Source organism: Condylostylus longicornis, unplaced genomic scaffold, assembly GCF_029603195.1.
Source record: "Condylostylus longicornis isolate FDR11 unplaced genomic scaffold, ASM2960319v2 ptg000028l, whole genome shotgun sequence".
Lineage (NCBI taxonomy): Eukaryota > Metazoa > Arthropoda > Insecta > Diptera > Dolichopodidae > Condylostylus > Condylostylus longicornis.
Window position 1 is genome coordinate 1308345 of NW_026577997.1, and position 21408 is coordinate 1329752.

The following is a 21408-nucleotide window of genomic DNA, read 5'->3' on the forward strand; positions in this document are numbered from 1 at the left end:
AAATGTATAAGATGAAGAAATGAATTTTCCATTAACTCAAATTTTGAAAATGCTGCTGATTAGTTACTTTTATAGCAACTTTTGTATTTCGTCATATATTTGTGTTTTGTTATTACAGCAACTGTTGACAACAAAATATATCCAGCATAATCCGACAAATATGTTAACGTACTTTATATAAGACGTGCCAAGTAGAATATTGCTAAATATTATTATAACTGTAATTAAATACTATACTGTGTAGTAGATTTAAATAGCGGCAATACTTGTATCAGAATTAAAATTTTTTATAATTGTCAAATATGTCATTTCGGTATTTTTTTCATACAAAGAATTATATTTTTTGTTCTTTTTTTTTTGCTATTTATTTTTTTGTAAGATTTTCGCTTATTCGATTTTACTCTGTCTTGTGTCAAAAATTTTGCTACGAAGAAGTTGCGGAATTTTTTTTAATATAAAAAAAAATTAAGGAATTTTTTTTATATCTAAAAAATCTTTTGTTTTTGGGACGGGAAAAAATAAATCAAAATATTTTTAATCTTAATAATCTTTTAATTGGAAAACAAAAATATATGTGTGTATCTCTTGGTTTTAAACAACAAAAATAATAGTGTTAATAAACTTACTGGGTGAGAATAAAAAATTGAACAAATAAAAAAAAAAGAAGGAAAAAAAAATCGTTAGATATAAAAAAAAGGGAAAAAAGTTGGAAGTGCTGTGCTCGTTCTGTTTAAATAAAAAAAAAAAGAAAGATGATTTTTTTTTTTACCTCAAAAGTTTAAAGTCTATGTAGACGTGGCGATTAAATTTTTTTTTTTAAATAAAGTTTATAAGAATTTTATATAAAGATTTAAAAATAACCATTTGTAATTAATTTTTAGTTTGGAAAATTTTGAAGAAAAAACAAAATTTACGAAAAAAAATTAATTGTACACTATTTTCCTAGTTGAAGTTTTTTGCATTGATTTTTTCTTCATTTTACAAAAGCGCCTCCTAGGCTATTTACAAATTTTTTTTAGCATTTTTGCTTATATTTTTATGTCAATTTTCTCTTTTTTTTAGCGTTTGCTCTTTGGATTATGATTTTTTGTTTTTTATTTTTTTTGTATTTATGTAGGTAAAAATTATTGTAGGTACTACAATACAATTCCTTCTAAAAGAATACAACTCAGTTATATGTAGTCAAGTACCTACCTATATTTTCATACAAGTACTTACAGTTTACATGTTATGAGTATAAAATTGTAAATTATTTTAAATTACATACGTTTCTATATTGTAATATATGCATATAACTTATGTATAAGTATTTACCTACATAAATGAGAATGGAATATTTCTTTCAAAATTATAATAATTAAATATAAATATTTAACACAAATATTACTTTGTTAAAAAAAAAAAACGAATTCTAATGTTAAAATATTTATGTACAAATTAAATATTTTTGTGTTTTTAGGAATAATTGCACATAGCTATAATGTGGAAACAATGAAAAATATATTGAATATATGCAAATATAAAAAAACTTTCGAAGGAGGAATTGTACAAAGTGTCTAAGAAAAATAATATACAAAAATACCTATATAAACGGGAGAATAAATTTATTAATAAAATATTTAATTTGTAATTGTAAAGAGGAAAAAAATAATAATTTTTTATACCTTCCTAACTTCCTACTTACCTACAATAAAAAATTAATATGAAAATAAATAATATATAAAAATCTAATAAATTTTTAACTATATTTATGCACATAATTATAATTACTCATGAATACTACATAATTTTAAAAAACAAAAAACCGCAATATTGTAATTTGTTACTGGAAATTTACCTTACAAATATAATTATATACTTACCTACATATGCTTTCCTAATACTTACCATTTTGTTATAATAGATAAATTTTTGTTTAAATATAGCTTTTCATACTTATATACAATACATATGTATAATTAAAATATCTGCACTTGCTAAGTATAAAAAAAAAAAAACAAAAATAAATAATCTTTTTATAAAAATTTAAAAAAATCAAACAAATAATTTAATAATTAATAAAAAAAATTGTAAAATTTATAACCTTTATTACTAAATCAAACTAATTTATTAAAAATAACTAAAGAAGTATAGAAGTTTACCCTATGCTTTATTCATTAAATCAAAAAAGAGTTCTAAAAAAAAATTAATCTATCTATATAATCTAGTAATATTAAAAAATTAAAAATTAAAATAATAATAGAATAGAATTAAATTCAAATGGCTGAAACAGCAAAAACACTTCCAGTCTCAACAGAAGTTGAAATGAAAGGCTGGCTATTAAAATGGACAAATTATTTAAAAGGATATCAACGTCGCTGGTTTGTTTTATCAAATGGAGTATTATCTTATTATAGGTAAGTTAAAATTTTATTTAATATAATTATATATTTTTTTTTAATTTATGAAAATATTCCTAACCTATACCCCTAGGTAGTATTTATCTACCTATAAATATTTAATATTAATTTAGTAATGTGGTTTGTTTGTTATCTAGTATTTTTATTTTTTGATTCATATATTTAAATTAAATATTTTGTTGAGTATAATATAATAGTTAATCAGTCGAATATAATTTACATTATGTACTTAAATATTATCATATAAATATAAATATGTAATTTAGTAATAAGAATATTTTTAAAAAGAAAAACCCCCTTTATAACTAAAATCGATTACTTACGTTTAAATTAATAATTTTTCATAGTTACTATTTTCTTAAGAGCCTAACAAATATTCTAAATTTTAGAAATCATTCATTAGAGTATTGTTATTTAATTTTTTTTGTTAAACGTTCATTTCTGTTTTATTTAACAAAATATAATTTTAATTTTTCATTTAAATTTTTTTTATTTTGTTGGTTAAAGATATATTTTTTTGTTTTTGGCTTTCAGTACATTTTTAAAATAGGACTTTGACAGATATGCAATTCTTAGTTTTGCATTTACAGTTTGTGCACACTAAACCGTAAAAAATTACAAACTTTTTCGTTGCTTAATTGCATGTAATGATACTTTTGAATACGTGCGCACTTGAGTATAAATCTATGGAATACAATTAAGCAATCAAACAGTTGCAAGACTAAAAACTTCATGTCTGCCAGAGCTCTAATGCATACTTAATAATATTTGTTTGTTGTTTGATTAGTGTATACTTGTATAAATTATATATATATGCATATATATACGATATTAAATAATAAATTTTTAAAAATTATAGGGTTTTTTATTTAAATAAAATATTTTTTACATTTCCCTATAATAAGCACAAGAGAGAGAGAGAGAGAGAGAGAGAAGATACATTTTTTATTTTATTAATTATTTTGTAAATTATTAATCATTTAAAATTTTTAATTTAACTTGCCATTATTTTTTTGCTTAGTAAATTAATTTATTTCTTAATAATATTTTTTACGTTTTTTAATTATAAAATAAAAAAAAATGCAAAAAATTGATAAGATAAAACGAAATTTTTGGTATGAAAATATCGAAACAAAATAATATAAATTGCTTAGATATGTAGGAATTACATTTACATTCTAAAATAATTAAGAATTTATGATAATATAGATTGTTATTAATTTCAGGAATAAGAAATATGCTTGATTAGTAATAGGATTAAAAAATCATTTGACATAATTAAATGAATAAATGACTTTAATCATGGCAAATTACCGTACTTTTTTACAACTTACTTATTTGGAATGAGTTTTGTAATTTCGTTACTATTTTTTGAAATTATTCTAATTTGATTTATGGCTACGTACCTAATTTAATCAGAATGACAATTTTTACATTCCTAAAATAATCTAAAATTTTAGCATTCTTTACAAGTCAGATATAATCAAAATGATAAGAATGAAATTCATAAAGAAAATTTTAAAATATTAAATGATCGATTCATTGAAATTCTTTAAATGATATTTAATATAGATTTAATTAAAAATAAAGTAATTTTCTTATCATCAACGGAAAAGACAATATTTAATTATTGATTATCAATTTTATATATAGTTAGCAGGTACTAGTAGGAAATTGGCTTGTTTATAGAAGCGCAATTATAATATATTAATATGATATATTAATAATTATATGAATAGGTTGTTAAAATAGGAGATCGGACATACCTCTAACTTAAGTTGTAGTTATGTCTTAAAAAATGAAATATAATGTTTCTCTTAGCTTGTATTTTAGGCAATCATAATTAATAGGATTTACTCTGAGTATCGAATTACTAAGTGGGAATGATTGTTATTGTAAACACAAACCAATTCATCTTTTGCGATAAATATAACCAGGTATCACTTAGTAATATTAATTTATTAAAATCAAACATAAAATTTATATTGAAAAAAAAACGTGATTATAAAATGGTTGTTTAAAATTATTAATTTTTTATCTTATCAATAATATTTAATTATATTTACTTATCTATATAATTATATATACATATTATATATATTTATATATTTACATAAGTAAAAATATCAATGCTTTGTATCTTGTTTAAAAACCAAATCTTTAATTAAAACTTATTTTATTCAATTTATAATTTGCAATTACTTATTTATTTAAAATTTATTACACAGAATTATGCTTAACTACTTACTTACTTATAGATATCAAAAAAGTTTGTAACTATTCAAATGTACTACACTTATATATATATATATATATATATATATACTATAAATTAAAAAAATTACACGCTTGTTCACATAATTCACAATACGGTTAAAAATCCTACTTAAGTCTCGCCTTTAATAAATAATTAGGAAAAAATATATGAGTTAAGTATAATAAGTATTAAGAATTGAATAAATTTCCTAAGTAATTATTGATATAAATTTAACAAAAGTATAATTATTTTATCATATTTCTATACAATTTATAGTATTTTGTGATCTTATAGGCCAATAGGGTATTTTTTGTATAATAAGTACTTAATTAGTAAATTCAGTAATAATAGTTACTTTAAAGTTTTATTAATTTTAGACAATATGAAATTTTTCTTTAATTTAAAATTCTATTGAGAAATTTGTAAATTCTATAGCATTGTTTTGTATGTACTACGAATACAATATAAGAATAAGAGTACAAATGAAGTCCCCGCTTATTCGCTTTTGTACTTAATTTCTTTATTAATTGATAAGTAACTTATGCATTTTGTATCTGATTACTTTATGTATGTAAGGGATCATAATTTGAATTACATTCATATATTTATGTATAAAATTAGAATAATGATCAGTAATTACTTACATCTTTCGCCTAAGCTGTCAAAATATAAATATAAAATTTTGAATACATCTTCCGCCTAACTAGTCAAAATCCTATAAAGCGTATGCAACTAAGTTATGTAGCTTTCTGAAATAAGTATAACAAAAAATGCTGATTAAATTCGTCGCTTTCAAATTCACTTATTGCATTCTTACCTATCACATAATATACTTACAATTATAAAATATGCAAAATTCACTAAACTATTTAAGATTTAATAATCAAATTTGTATAATAAGTAATTTTATAAGAAATCATTAATTAAGATAAGAAAATATAAAAGTAATTAAATTGTAAAAACATTTAATATTTTTTAGAAAATTCTGAACATTTCACACACACACACATTTCAATCAAATATTTTTAATATTTTTTTTTTTAATTTGCATAATTAACAAATTATTTTGTTACTTTAATTGCAGTTTCATTTCTTTTTTTTTAACAATTCAACAGTTTTATTTTCACTTCCCTTATTTGAAGCTCCTATGTCAAAATGATATTACGTTTAAGTAGTTCTACTTATTATAAAATGTTACTTAACTTTTGATATTAAAAAGTAAAACAAGAAATTAATTATGCATAAAGTGCAAGTTGAAAAACATAAAATTTAAGGGGCGTTTTTTTTCTTAATTATACTACAGTATAATGAAGTTATGAAAAACAAAAACATACATACATATTATGTGCCTTGAAATTCCACATGGTGAAATTTAATGTTGCTAATTGTGGGATATTAAAAGGTTAAATCAATATGTCTATGGCTTACAAGAAAATATTTGGTCTGTTCGATAAATACAACCTACATCTCCTTTGCATTCAGCTTGCTTTTATATTATGCAAGTTGATTGAGTTGATGGAGATTCGACATTTAGTATCGCCAAGGAAGAAAAATTGACAGTGGATTTTTGTGAATGTTGGCAACATTTTAAAATGATTTTAATGATTTTATAATTATTGTTTCTATATCGTTATTGTGTTAATGTTACATTCATTTTAGGGTTTTTATTTTGTAGTTTAAACGTAAAATTTATTTCGAAATGATTGTTGCACAATTTGAATGGTAGCATCTTTCAAATTATAGAAATTTTGAAGTTGTGATGAATGTCAATTGATAAGTTTTTTGACGGTCAATTTTAAAATGATACAAAACGATTTTAGAATATGAACCCATCCCATATCATTTATTATTCGGTGAGCAACGGAATATCACTTTAAATAAAAAAATTTTCAATTATACAAATTAACATTGCAATTTATTTGTTCTCTTATAGTTAACATATTTAGTACATATTGTTTTTATAATTGTTTTCAATATTATTTTTATAACTTTATTAGAAACCGGTTTTACTGTATTCTATGGTTTATCCATCATTGAAAGCAATGAACAAAACATGTTGTTTAATAGTTATGAAATTTTTGTTTACTTTAATTTTTTATTTAAAATTCATGACATGAATTTATAATGATTAAGTACGTTTCTGTTGGTAGAAAAACTAAAAATAATTCATGGAGATTTGAGTAAAAAAAAATATTGTTGTTATATTTTTAGTCTGCTTTTTGTTTTATTTTGTTTTTGCTTTATTAATTTTTAACTCTTTTTTGTTTCTTCTTCGATTATTTTATTTTTTTAATCTAAATTTAAATTTTCCCTTGTACTAAAATAAATTTTTTTTAGTATTCGTTACCTACTTACTCCTACTTGATTTCATATTTGAGCGATTTCTTAATTCTTACTAACAAAATTTACCAATACTGACTAAAAAAAAATTATAATTATAATTAAGTATCATTGTTACTCATATTAACTTTTCTTTCAGCATTATTTTTTATCGTAATCTAAATTAAAAGTTCATATAATTATAAATGTATACATATATATATATAAGTATATGTATTTATAAATGTATGTACAATATGTGGTGTGTTTGTATTTTTAGCAAGCCAGACAACGGCAGTCATAAATGCTTATCAAAGTGTAAACTTTTTGGAGCTTTTCCAAGTGAAAAAAATTAAGGGAATTTTTTTGTTCCAACATGTAATTTTTATTATTGCTAAAAATCGCAATCAATTCAAAGGAAGTCAATTTTCATAGAATTGATTGCGATTTGAAATCTATCGGGAAATTTTTAAACTATTTTATATTTAAAATTTTATTATGAATTTTTTTTTAAATTCGGGTAGGTATATTTCTGAATAATTTTTGTGAAAGACACATAAATGAAATGGATTAAGAGTAAAATTCTTAAATGCGAATTAATAAATACATTATACCCTAAACTCTTTCAAGTCAGAAGTCGTTGGTAGTACGATTTTCAAAAGAAAATAATGAAACGTTATCTGACAATTCTGTATCGGATCAGATTAATTTTCTGAGCTAAAAAAGAAAACGTCATATATAGACTCGTATATTTCCGGTTCTTATTCGTTATAATCCAAAGTGTTATACCGTTAAAATAGTTATACACTTTGGATTTGTTATACACTTATATTTATTATCTATGATAAAGTAGCATGAATAAAAATTCCAGATTTTCACAATTTTTTTATTTTGTTTTAAAAATTTATATTTTTTAAATGTGTGTGATTTTAAGGGGTGAAAAATATAATAAGAAAATAGAAAAACAAAACAAAAAATATAATTACGTAATTTCTTTTAATAATTTTTAAAAAATTATCAATTATTTTTTCTTATCGTTTTGATTTTTGTGTCACGAGAGTTTGAAAAGAGTCTGGTATAGAATTTTTAATGAATCTTTTGCTTTTATTTACTTATTTATTTTTTTTTTATTATAGAAAATCATCAAAACAATAAACTATGATTTCAAATACTCTTAAAATTAGTCATTAAAATTTTTTTATATTCCGACATTTTGTGATAAGAAATAATTTTTATTCTCCTATGTTTAATGTTTTTGGAATTTTGAAATTAAAGCAATACTTAAGTATGAAAACAATGTAATTAATATTTCTTTTGACCTGATCTATAAAGAAAATTTGTTGTGAATTAATTATTTATAGTTTGTATAAGAGTCTATTTTATATTTTTGTAGATATGTGTAGACTAATCTTTGTTAAAGTATGTTCTTAAGTATGGAAAGTGTTTTTCTCATATTTTTTTATGACAATAATCAATTGAAGTAGGAATGTCAAGTTGAAAATTTTCAATTTTGAAAATCTCAGTTTTTAGAGTCTTCTAGGGGGACTCTAGATTTCAGAACCTGTAGCTTAATTTTCATTCTTGACTTATTGCCAAGAACTTAGTCATATTTCTAAGATTTCAAGACTGTTGTTTCTGATATGATTAACATGGATTTTCTCTTTTAATTTATTCTTCCCAATTAGTTTTGGAAGTCGACCATCCGAGTATTATTTGTGTTTGTTGTTCTTAAAATTTATGAATAAGTCTAAAAAAAAAATATTAACAATTTAATTGTAAATTTTTGGATTCAGTTTTCCTGTACATTTCTTTTTTCATTTTCATTATTTGAATTAATTTTTTCCTTACCATGTCCTTTATTTTATATTGAGGGTTTAAATTTTTGCTTCTATGTTTTTCTTTCGTTTTTATGTATGTTTGTTGTGTTTTCGACTCTGCATTAAATATGTAAATATAAATGTATATATGTATGTATATACTTGCATGTATGTACATATATTGTAAGTTTCATTTACAATTTAGTAAAATTGATTATTTTATATTCCTTGACCCGATTCGTGGTAAAATTTTTTCAAGCCAAGTTAAAATCAATTACAAGGCATAAAACTACCTACATATATAAGTGTGACTAAAGCATACTTAATAGCAAGTTTTACTTAAATAAAAGAAAATACAAAAAAGAAAAAAGTCCTTGTTAAAATGAATTTCAATAAAATAAATTCAAAAACAATTAAGAATTTTGCGGGCCTTTATATACATTAGATTTATTGTTTAATGGGAAAATAATCGGATTGATCCTTTCAAAATGTTTAATAAAAACTTTTGGTTCACAAAAAATGTTAAATTATGGTACGGCCACGTATAATATTGTGCTCAATGACGGCCTAGATGTCACAGGGTGGTGGCACAAATTGTGTACGGATTGAGCTGCGCGGAGCTGCTGCACCAGACACATGAATCAATAAAACAAGTCTATAGCAATGAGAATGGCCCGTAAATTTTTGAAAAGTTGAGTAATCACTGATGTACTATTTATTTTCAAAGAAATTTAAATAAAATATGAGTAATAGAGTAAGTATAATACAACAATATGACGACATATCGTGAAAATTTCGTGACATTGGCAATGTCCTTAAAAAGCAAAAAAAAAAATCTTTTATTATTTTCTTTAATTCCTTTGTTTTTACATATTCGTTACATAAATTTATAGCCTTTTGAAAAGTAAGTAGTTCTTGTATAGTAAGAAAATAAAGGCTAGAATAAATATGGTTTAAGAGATTTAGGAATATAAAATATAATATTATATACATACATACATATGTATTTAATTAACCTAACTCCTATTTTTAAAAAATATTTTTTATTAATTTTTATTATTTGAATATTAGATTGCCTTTTGGTAGTGAACAACGACTGATGTATTAAAAGTTGCTATTTTCATTATTGTAAAAAGAATACAAAAAATATAAGTTTTGACTTTCAAGTTTCAGTTCTTATAAATTCGATTTTTGGAAAGTAGAAAATTTTCTATAATTAAAACCTTTTCTTTGTACTGTGATTACTCTAAATACCCTAAAATTTAAGATAAATACATCTGAATTGTATTGCAATGCAATTCAGTTTGTTAGTTTAATCGAACCTTATCTGTTGCATAATAGAAATCTTGGCTATTTTCTTTATTATAAAATTTTCAGATGTAATTTAAGTATGTACTTAATAGTAATAAAATATTACAAGCAAATATGTAATTACTTTTTTAAAAATAAAAATGAGTACTTGAAAAACTGAATATACGAGTATTAATAATGAATCAAAATAATATTCAAATTTTAGTAAATTTTATTCAATTTTAATATTAGCATGTAAGAAGTTCATTAATCTTATTCACTTTTTTTTTATAAGAATTTCTTAATGAGTATTTTTAAGTAATCATTTTTAGAAAGAACGGCAATTTAATTACTTTTACATACATTGATTTTTTTGATATGAGTTCTGATTGTCATTGATTTTATTTTTTCTCAAGTAAGTACTTAACTCGAATAATTTTTTAAGTCATATCGAATGGACTTCGACAAATAAACTTAGAAGCATGTTGCAACATGTTTGATCCGTCGATTATCCTTGTTTTAAATTTGTCATTTAGGTAGTTATGTATGTATATACGCGTAGGAAAATCTATTCTCAAAATATTTTGAATGCATGAATTTATTTAAATAATTCTATTTAAGTAGCTGTGTAATGAAAGTTGTATTCGTGTATGTACGAATACTTAATTTTAAATTTTTAGCATGCTATTTTAAAATTAAATAATTTAAATAATTACTATAAGTCACAAATTACTTATTTGGCAATCACATTATTTTTTTTTTTTGGATTTTTGAAAACTATTAGCATATGTTGTTTTCACTGTAGCAAAAATAAATAAAATAAATTTAGTAAATAGTTAATTACTTAGTTGTATAGATATTTTAAAATTTTTTTTGAAAAATTTTTATAAAAAACTCTATATATGATTAAGTAAGTAAGTATACATATATATTTTTTAATTTTTAGAATTTGTTTTTAAGAAAATTCTTAATTTTATTGTAATAATATTAAAGTATTAGTTTTTTGTCTTCGTTTCATATAAATAACGCGATAAAACTAAAGTTCAAGTTTTATTTTGAAGTTTTCGAACGGGATCTTAAATATTTAATTTGCATTCAGATTAAATTGTAGTCAGAGGAAATGAAGGAAAATCGGATCAAAAATAAAAAAAGTAAAATACTTATATAGTTTTATGATTCTTAATAACTAATTGTCTTAAAAACTGTTATACCCTATAAAAACTAGCTCCAAAGTAGTATTTAAAAAATTAATTTAAATATTAATAATTTATTTATTTAAAAGTAATTAGTAATCTACTAGGAAAATTATTACTCAATTAAATAAAAGTAATTAGTAGTACAAGTGCCATCTCAATTACAGTTTTAAGCATTCTTTACATGAGAACATGAAAAAATAATAGAAAAAGTAAAGTGTTACCAAGTGTATTTAAAATTTTTACAAAACATGAAAAGTGTCAAAAAAAGTGTTGACTTAATTTTAATAATTTCGCTTTCATCATCTATTCTTTCAATTCTTTTTACTTTTTTTAACTTAAAATTTTAATTACTAAAATCAAAAAATTATTGCCTTATTTTAAATAGTTTTTTAGTTAGTTTGAATTTGCTTAATTATTATTTTGTTATATATTTTGTAGTACCTAAACAAAAGGAAAAATAAATATTATAGAGTACCAATGAACCAAATGAAATTAGTTAAAACACTCTGTTTTATTTTTGATTACTTATTTGATTTTAATAATTTCAAATTTATATTTGAACATTTATTTTTTATCTTAAAAATCAAAATATGTACTTATTTTTATTGTACATTGTTAATACTCAGTATATATATATATATATTTATATATTTACTTACTTTAATATATATATATATATATAAATATAAATATATATTTATTCACTCTCTGTGCCTATATTTAATGGGATTTGTAATAAACAAAGACATAAAATGAAGGAACGAAAATTAAAATTTAAAATATTAAAACATACAAAAAAAGAATAAATTTTTAAAAACTTTAAGTTTAGCTTGCAACAAAAAAAAATATAAAAAATTAAATGCGATCATATATATATGTATATGTGTATATGAATATTTAATAATTTTTTTATTTGAATTAAATTAAAAACCGAAGAAAACTCATAAAAAAAACACACACAACTCAAAATAAATATTAAAAAGAGTTTCATTTAGCACAAAATAACTAACTAGATAATTAACTAATTACATATTATGCTAAAATGTACAAATGTCAGTATGACAATGTCAAATCTGATTGACAATTACAATTGACAAAATTAATAACTGTAACGGACAAATTATATTGTTATAATGCTTTTTCTATGTTTTGTATTTTTTTTCATGTTTTAAATTTGACAATTTTATTCGTTTAAAAGAAAAGCGTCGCTTTCTGGTTTAAAAGCTTTAAACTTTTTCAATACTTATATCTTTACACTCATTTGCTCATTTATCATGCATTCTAGAACATACATACATATTTCACGAAAATATTCCAAAAAAATGCTTTTAAATACAATGAATATTCGATAAATTTTTATTCGATTCATACTTTATCTACTTACTTAACTGTTTCGCAAATTAATTATTTACTTATTTTTATTATAATTCATAAATCTTATTGTTTTCTTATAATAATAAAAAAAAATCGGTAACATTACAATTTTTTTGACCTTGTAATTCCTACAGTAATTACAAAAATCATCAAACAAAAAAATGAGAAAGAAGAAAAAATCATAAAAACCAAATTTCCTCTTTTATTATTTTTTGTACTTATTTTTATATTTTTTTATTTTTCCTCATTTTAGTTTCTCATTTTAACAGTAAAGTATTTTTTTTACATTGATTTATGGTTTGATGAGGTTTAAGGTTATGTGAAGGTCGTTATTTAATAAAAAAATTTTCTCAGGGATTTTTTATTAATTTTTTTTTTTGGATTAAGTATATTATTAGTAAATATTTAATAATTTTATTCTTTCTAATAATTCTTCATACATATATTATAAAATCAAACGTGTTTTGTTTATTAAATAACTAAAATTTTGAAAATATTATCAATATTTAATGAAAAAAACTTAATGGCTACTTAAATATATACTTAAATTTATTTTTTTAATAATTTTCTAAAATTCCCGAGACTCCATATTCTAACAATACGGTTTTTATGAGGATTTTAAAAAATTCTGTTCTAATTTAGATCTTAATATATGGCATGTTTTATAAATCAAAATTATACTCGTAAAACTTCAAATGTAGCAACATCAAAGATTTATATCTTAACTGAGTTGAGTTTAAAAATCCGTATTGTTGCAACATGGAACTCAAGATTGACAATAAAATTTAACATTATTTAAGTTCTATAAATATATTTTCAAGTTTTAATTCAAATTGTTTAATATATTTTGTTGTATTTGTTGAAATTGTAACATGAAAAAGCAAATTTAAAATAACATAATTGTATATTTAATACAATTAAACATTTTTAATATTATAATTCTATATTTTAAATCGCATTTAACGCTTAATGTTAGAATAAAAGTTGTGATTTGTAATTGCCTTTCTTAATTTCTTTATCAGTCATTATCAAACATTCTTTTATTGTATGCAATAACTTTCTGCCATCTGACGGTTTTTTTTGTATGATTATGTTTTCTCAATCAAGTCATATAATTATGTTTTCTCAATCAATTTGTACAATTTTGACAGAAATATGTCTTTATTTGCGCATCGTAATAATTAATCCATATATTAAGTCATTCACAAACATCGGTTTTGTATGCGTGCTTTAACTAAAAAATAATAAAATAAGTAATTAAAAAAATGTAATTAATTAAATAAATTAAAAAGATTTATAATAAATTTTTTTGACTACATGCATATGGCAATGCTTTAAAAAATTTAAACTTTTTTTACTCTATACTTTGTAATTGTATTGTTATTTAACTTCACTAATTATATATGAATTAATTGTATTTTCATAAATAATTTCATATTAAGTGTTATTTTATTAATATTTTAAAAAAATATTAAAATTAATAAAACTTTTTTACCCAAAATTTATTTAAGTAACAATTAAGTACTCAATATATTATTTAATTACTTATATTTTCATAACAATAATAAAATGTTTCTCTTCATATATATGATTAATGTTACATTACGAACTAATAATTAAATTCGTGCGTATACTTACTAATATTTATCTACATAATGTATAACAATAATAGTTTCAAAAGAAAATTCACTAGAACAAGAAGAAAAAAACATAAATTCAAAAGTCAATGAAAAAATTTATATAAAATCTATAATATGTATAACAAAATTATATAGGCGCACATTATATATGCAAAGTAAATACATACATATGTATATTAAATTTACATATATATATATAAATTTATATATAGACCATTATGCCCTGAAATTCGCTTCTATAGTATGTGTAAACCTATACTTACATATGTGTGCAATTTAGTTCGAAATTGCTGTGAATAGTTTGCGAATAATTTGTTATAAGGCAATATGATAATAATTTTTCATTATTATTAAGGCAAAGATATATTTATACAATAAAGCGATGAATATCGTATACTACTTAAACAAAAAAATATGCCGGTAAAACAAAGGCTATGGTTTGTGTTCGTATATATGTATATGTATGTGTTCGTATGAAAAATAATAAAAATTTATCGAATTTATTGTATACCTGCTTACAATATGTAAATTAAATATTTTATTATATGCATAGTGTAGGTGAAATTTTACTTAATTTTCCAAAATTTACTTTTCTTTTTGTTTTTCTCATTGCATTTCACTCACTATTAATTTTATAATGAGTGATTATTACTCATTTAATATCGCATTTTGATATTACTCATAATCTCATTAATTATTCTTTAAGTGCATACAACATAATGTACTTTATTTCTCATAAATTACTCATTCTACTATTTCACATTTAAAATGATTCCATTACATACTCATTTACACATATCAGTTATCACTCTACTTTTAGAATACAATTTTACAAACAAATAAGTAAATAGAAAAATATATTTGCTTTCAAAATAAAAATCACCTTTTCGCAAAAATTTTTTTTTTGTTATTAATTTTATCTCAATTTCTCTTTACTTTCTCAATTTTTTTGAGAATAAATTCTGAGCAAATTTTTTAGTTAATTAAAATTTTCAAATAAATTTTCTTTTATTTATTCTAATAATTTTTTTAATATTTTTAATATTGTTTTTTTGCCCATCTTTAAAGAAACTAAAAAAAAACTCATAATTACTTCACATTTTTTATACTCATCTCGGAAAAGAGAAAAAAACAAAAATTATTCTATTAATTTATTTGGTTTTTTTTTTCTCCTTTAATTCTCCACCACCTAAAACACCTACTTCTCTTAAGAAAAACAAAAAAAATTATTTTATTTTATTCTTATATAAATGGGGTTGTGTGTATTTTTTGTTTTTTTTTTTCTACAATTATAAATTTTTTTTATGCACAGAGCTGAACATGGAAGCGGAAATACCGCGGTTAAACTGTCTATACGTAGAAGAAGGAAGGGCCCTAGACAGGAGTGAGTAGATATTGTCTAAAAAAAATTAAAAAAAATATTAAAAATAAAACAAACAAACAAAATTGTTTTTGATATTTCTTACTCTTTCTTTTGTTTTGTAACTTAACAAAAAAACAAAAAAAAAAAACAAACAAAAAATTGAAAAATTATTCTAACTTTTGTTTTGTACTTTTTTTTTGATTTTTTTTAACCCAATAATAAACTTTAATGCAGCGGCGAATTTTTTTAAATAAATTAAATTTTCTTGGTGCAATTTTAAATATTTTAAATAACGATTTTTAGTGGATTTGTTACTTTTTATTTTGCTGTTTTTGTAGATTTGATTACTTATATTGATTACTAAATATTAAAGTGCTCAATTTTATGTTGTTATCTAATTGTGTAACTACTTTTCTTAAAACATGTTATTTCCGATTTTAATTATTTTTTAAGCCCAATTATATTGTATATAACTTGAATTTTGAAAATTTCGATTTTTGTTTCATAATACGAGTGATTAATAATATTTGTAAAGTAACGAAATTCCTTTTTACAAGTACTTTTAAAAATATAAATCAAAATTTAGTCCTGATTCGTGTATCTTATTATTGTACTCGTCAAGAGGGAAAAAAGGGGATGAATATCGCTTAAGCATTAGTTCAATGTAATCTTCGAGTATGAGAACTTTTTTGTATTGCATAATATCTTGTTCTTTGTAAATGGAATACACAAATTTAATCATAATTTTTTTCACAAAAATCCAGTTGAAAAAATCCTATTGGGAAAATATCAATTAGGAAAAATGAGAATTCTGATTTAAAGTGAATAAAAACGCGAGATTAAATAGTGGGATACACGATTAGATTGTTAATATTTAAACGAAATCATGGGGCTTATTCTGAGTATAACGATAAAGATAATTATCGTAAAAAGTGCGATACTTATTATTATTCTAAACACAACCCAATTCAAACAAATGATTCGTGTCTATAATAAAGTTTTTGAAACTTTTACGATATATATCACTTAGTGATTCTATACTCAGAATTAAGGCTTAATATTTTCAACGGCGGACTGAAGTTTTTAGGTGTACTTTCTTAGCCTCAACAATTCTTTGTTAATTTCATTTTGTATTTGTTTTAAAAAATAATGGAAATTTTTTTTTTTAATTTGCAAAATCAAAATAAAAAAGGAAAAAATATAATTTTTTTTCTTGGTTTTATTTATTTAGGATTTTTTTCTCTGTCCCTTAAATTAAAAGTGGGACTAATAAATTTATTTAAGGAAGATTTCAATTTCTTAGAAAATTTTTTTAGGAAATTATTGCTGTTGGGTTTTTTCTTTTTGCAATAATTCAGGATGACATAAAATGGGATAAAAAAATTTCTGTTTGGATTTTAACAAATTTATTAGAGTATTTTTTTTGGTTTCAAATTTTGTCAAGATTAATTATTAAAAATAATGAAGTTAATGATGAAAAATTGTGTTTTTTTGGTAATACCTTATATATTAAAAAAGTTTATCTGGATAGGAAATTAGAAAAATTTTTATGCCTTAATCTTATTTATATTAAAGCATTAACTGATTATTTTGAATATTTCTCATAAATTTAAGCTATTTAAGTTATTTTTGATCATTGTTAAATATTTACGTAGGTTTTACATAAGCATGTATAGGTTTTGTTACAAAGAGTTACAGACAGAGAATAAAATGTCTTCTCTCATACTCTTGCTGATATTCAAATGAATTGTGCTTGAAATGAATTCAAATGGATTTGAGTACAATTTTAATTATTTTATAAATTTATTAAATAAAATAGATAAATATATAACTATTAAATTTTTTTCGGAAATAACATGTTGATTAAACTATTGGAATTTTATTTTAAATTATTTGAGTTATTAGAATTATTTTAAAAATTTTTGTAACTAAATTTGTTAGTCATCTAATAAAATTTTGGTCATTTAAGATGTCTTAACTCTGTACTTGATATATGAGTTGAGTTAAATTATGTTTTTGTAAGTATAAATTCAAATATTAAAAAATTTTATTTTAAAAATATTTTCATCTGATTTTTTAAAATTTGAAGGCTAATTTAAATTTTTCTAGTTGTATATACTTATACGAGTACTTACTTAAACAAAAATTCTTAAAAATCAACAAACAACCAAAGAATATTCTTATTTACATATACATATATATTTATATTTTTCATAAATTAAAAAATATTAAAATTTTGGAATAAAAAAAACATTAAAAAACTCACCTCACCTAATTATTAAAAATTATCGTAAACCGTTATAATATTATAAATGTCTAAATGTAGATAAAAAATTTCGGAATTTTAAATTAAAAGTTTTAAAAGGGTCTGATGACTCTTTGAGTTTTTTAATATCAAATGCAAATTAGTGAGCTAAAAATATTTAGATTTCCAGTTGCCAGCAGTGTGTCTGACACTCATATTCTCGTTAATGTTCTTGCAAAAATAATTTCATTGCAGTATATTTTTTTAATACTTATTCAAACATTTAATATGAAACAGGTTTTTTTTTTGTGATATGAACTGTGATACAAATTGGTGATATATTTTTTAAAATTTTAGTGAGGAAATATATAATACGTTACTTGTATTCGGAGCTGAAATAAAAACAAGTACATTTGTAATTAAAGTTTTGATTACTTTTTAATTTTTCTTTACTTATAAATTTTTGTACATTGTATAGGTTTAGCACAAAATAATCAAAAAATGCGTAATTAAACAAATATATTCGCTGTGAATATTAAGTAATTACTTAAATATGTACTCGTTATTACTTAGTAAAAGAAATTACTTGATTTTCTTTAGTTTTTTACATTTTAAGTTATTTAGACTAGTTCTTTTACAATATTCTATAATTTTGCAAAATAGAATAAACAAAATTATTTTGCACGTAACTATGTAGTTATAGCCAATTTTACAATTCGAACTTTTTAAGTATATTTAAGAATAATTAAACAAATCCACTAAATTGTATGAGTAGCAAAATATTTCTTTTATAATAAACATAATTTTTTATGTATACTATGTATATATACAAATAACTAAAAATATTTTTTCAAATATTTAATTATAATAACAAAATTTAGTCATATATGTAATTAAGGATAACGTTGCAACAAAGTTGAAAATAAAATTTAATTTCTATAAGTTTTATACTTTAATTTAATGCAATTTAACAAAAAAACTAAAATTTCTGTAAACGGCCAATTTTTCTTTAATATTTTGTTCTTGATTTTTGGTATTTTTTGGTGATTTGCCAAATAATTTGTATAACTCTAATATATGAGTATTTATCCTCCAATCTCTGAAATATGAGTACTAATTCTCCAAGAATGATGTAATTGATGGCAAATAAAAAATTATAAAATTTTCCTAAATTTCTGTAAAATTAAAGTAATTATAAGAATAGTATAGGATTCAATAAAATGCAATTATGTAAAAATAAACAAAATATTAAAAATATACAAAATTTCTTATTTAAATTGAAAATATTAGTCGTTTACAGATATTTTAAAATATACTCAATAAATGAATTCATAATTTTGGTCATGATTTTTTAGTAGCTATTATAAACGGAATTTAAATTTTTAAGGAATTTTGAATTTCTTTAGTTCTTCTTTTTCTTTTCTAGATTCTTTGCAAAAAATTAAATTATTTTGCGACTCATTTACATAATTTTTTTTCAATTATCAGTGAAAAGAAAATTGCCATGATTATATTTTCTTAATCATTTATTATGGGAATTTTATTTTTGGGAAATTTGCCAAAAAAGGAAATTATTTTTAATAAATTTGCATGATGATTTAATTTTAATTTTTTCTTTCTTTTAAGTTCTCATTATGAGTAGAGACTTTATTAAATTTTATTTATTACGTAGATTTTATTTCGTACACGTAGAGATTTAATTTAAAATCTTATATTTGGGTTATTTTCACAAAAATTTGGTTTTTTAAGTTTGATGTTGCAGAAATTAATAGGTTGTAAGATAAAATAAACTTTTAACATTGTATATGTACAGATGCGTATATGTGAAAAAATAAAAATCGCACATCTGAGGGCGGAAACATTTGAAATTTTTGTTTGAATATGAAATTAGTATCAAAACTTAATTTTTATAAAATTTTTATCTGCAAATCTTAATTATGGCGATTATAATATGTATTATTAGTTATTATACATATGTATATGATAAAATCGCTAACTTATCAAGCTGGCGAATTCGCTAACATTTTAGTTAATGACAACATTGTATAGTATCGGGAGTATGTTTTGAAATTACCTATGTAAAAAGAAATTTTTTATACTTCTGGCGATTTCGCTTACTTATGTCATATCACATTTTAATTCGCCGCATTTCTTTGAGAATTCGCTCTATGTATATAATAGTACTATTGATTTTAAACAATAGCTGTGTAGTGGTTCTGTTTAAAAATTTAAAAATAAATAATGTGTAAATTATGTAAATGAGTTGTAATTGAAAATATTTTAAGAGAAAATAAAAGTTTTTTTAATAATTTTTTTTTTTCTGTCAAAGGTAAATCAACTAATAAATTGCTTTTCTTTTTTTTCTCTCAAATTCTGTTGGATTTTTTTTATCTTATAGTGCATGGAAATGCCGCCGATTATGTTTTTGCGTAAAAAATTTAATGTCAGTAAAATAAAAGAAATACTTTTATTTTTATTTTCGCTTAGTTTTGTGTTTTTAGATTTCCGAGTGAATTGTGTTATAGCTATAGTTGTGTTTTATTAGTAATTCGCTAGAATGTACAAAAATGTGTGATAAAGCGCATTTTTATAAAATTATTTTTTTGTGTTTTTTTCACATATTTGCTAAATTGGTTTTGATCCTTAATATTTGATTATTATCGTAAAAAATATAAATAAATTTGGTTTTTCTAATTATCTGATTTAATAAATACGTTCTGAATTACCGAAAGAGTTAAAGAGTGTCGCTAACATTGAAATTAGCATTTTAGAGAAAAAATGACAATTATGAAGGCTGAATTGATAAAAAAGAATGATTTTTTGTTCTGCTCGCAATTTAGCCTTTAAATTTGCGCTCAATCTAAATTTCAGTAAATAATTGCCTTAAAGTATGCAATTTTATTACATTTGTAAATTATGTGTTACATTTTTTTTTTTTTTGAAAAAGTTTCCGATTTTCTTGAATAATTTTTAACAAATCAAATTTAATTTTTTTAGAACTCAAATATAGTCGTACAGCTTTAAAATCCTATTATTTAATTTTCTTATATGAAATAGATTAAGAATAGCAAAAAACAAAATAATAAAATACAAATACAAATATACAAAAATAGTTTTATTACTAAAGAATGACCTAATCCTCGGATATAATCTGAAAATAAAAATCAATATTTTTATATAAATATTATGTAAACCTATATACATAAAATACATACTTTCATAAAAGTATGTACATATGCGTTTGTACTTATATTCCCTCTTAACAAATTAAATTAAAATACTTACTTACATATACAATTATAATTTCCCTTTTAATATTACAATTTAGCAAATTCAATTTTATGTGTATGTAAAAGAGAAAAATTTTCATTAACAATTCATGAAAAAAATGTAAATAAATTTGTTTTCGAGTATACACAGCTACTTGGTTTTATTATTTCATATTAGAACCATTTAATAAACTTTGTATATGTACAGGTTGGTGCGGTTGAAGTTTTAAAGCTCTCGG

At 21.3% G+C, this 21408-nt stretch overlaps 1 protein-coding gene across 5 annotated transcripts in view; it reads left to right on the forward strand.

Annotated features, from left to right (window-relative positions):
* Positions 1 to 2023: 2023 nt before the first annotated feature.
* Positions 2024 to 21408, forward strand: part of LOC129607728 (oxysterol-binding protein 1) — a 92956-nt gene continuing 73571 nt past the window's right edge. The window contains exons 1-3 of one of the 5 annotated variants that reach the window (XM_055518891.1): positions 2024 to 2396; positions 15605 to 15676; positions 20299 to 20343. In XM_055518891.1, the coding sequence (XP_055374866.1) occupies positions 2260 to 2396; positions 15605 to 15676; positions 20299 to 20343 (254 nt within the window). In that variant the 5' untranslated portion in view covers positions 2024 to 2259. The remainder of the gene's footprint in view (positions 2397 to 15604; positions 15677 to 20298; positions 20344 to 21408) is intronic. The other 4 variants (XM_055518892.1, XM_055518893.1, XM_055518894.1 and 1 more) reach the window with 4 other exon arrangements.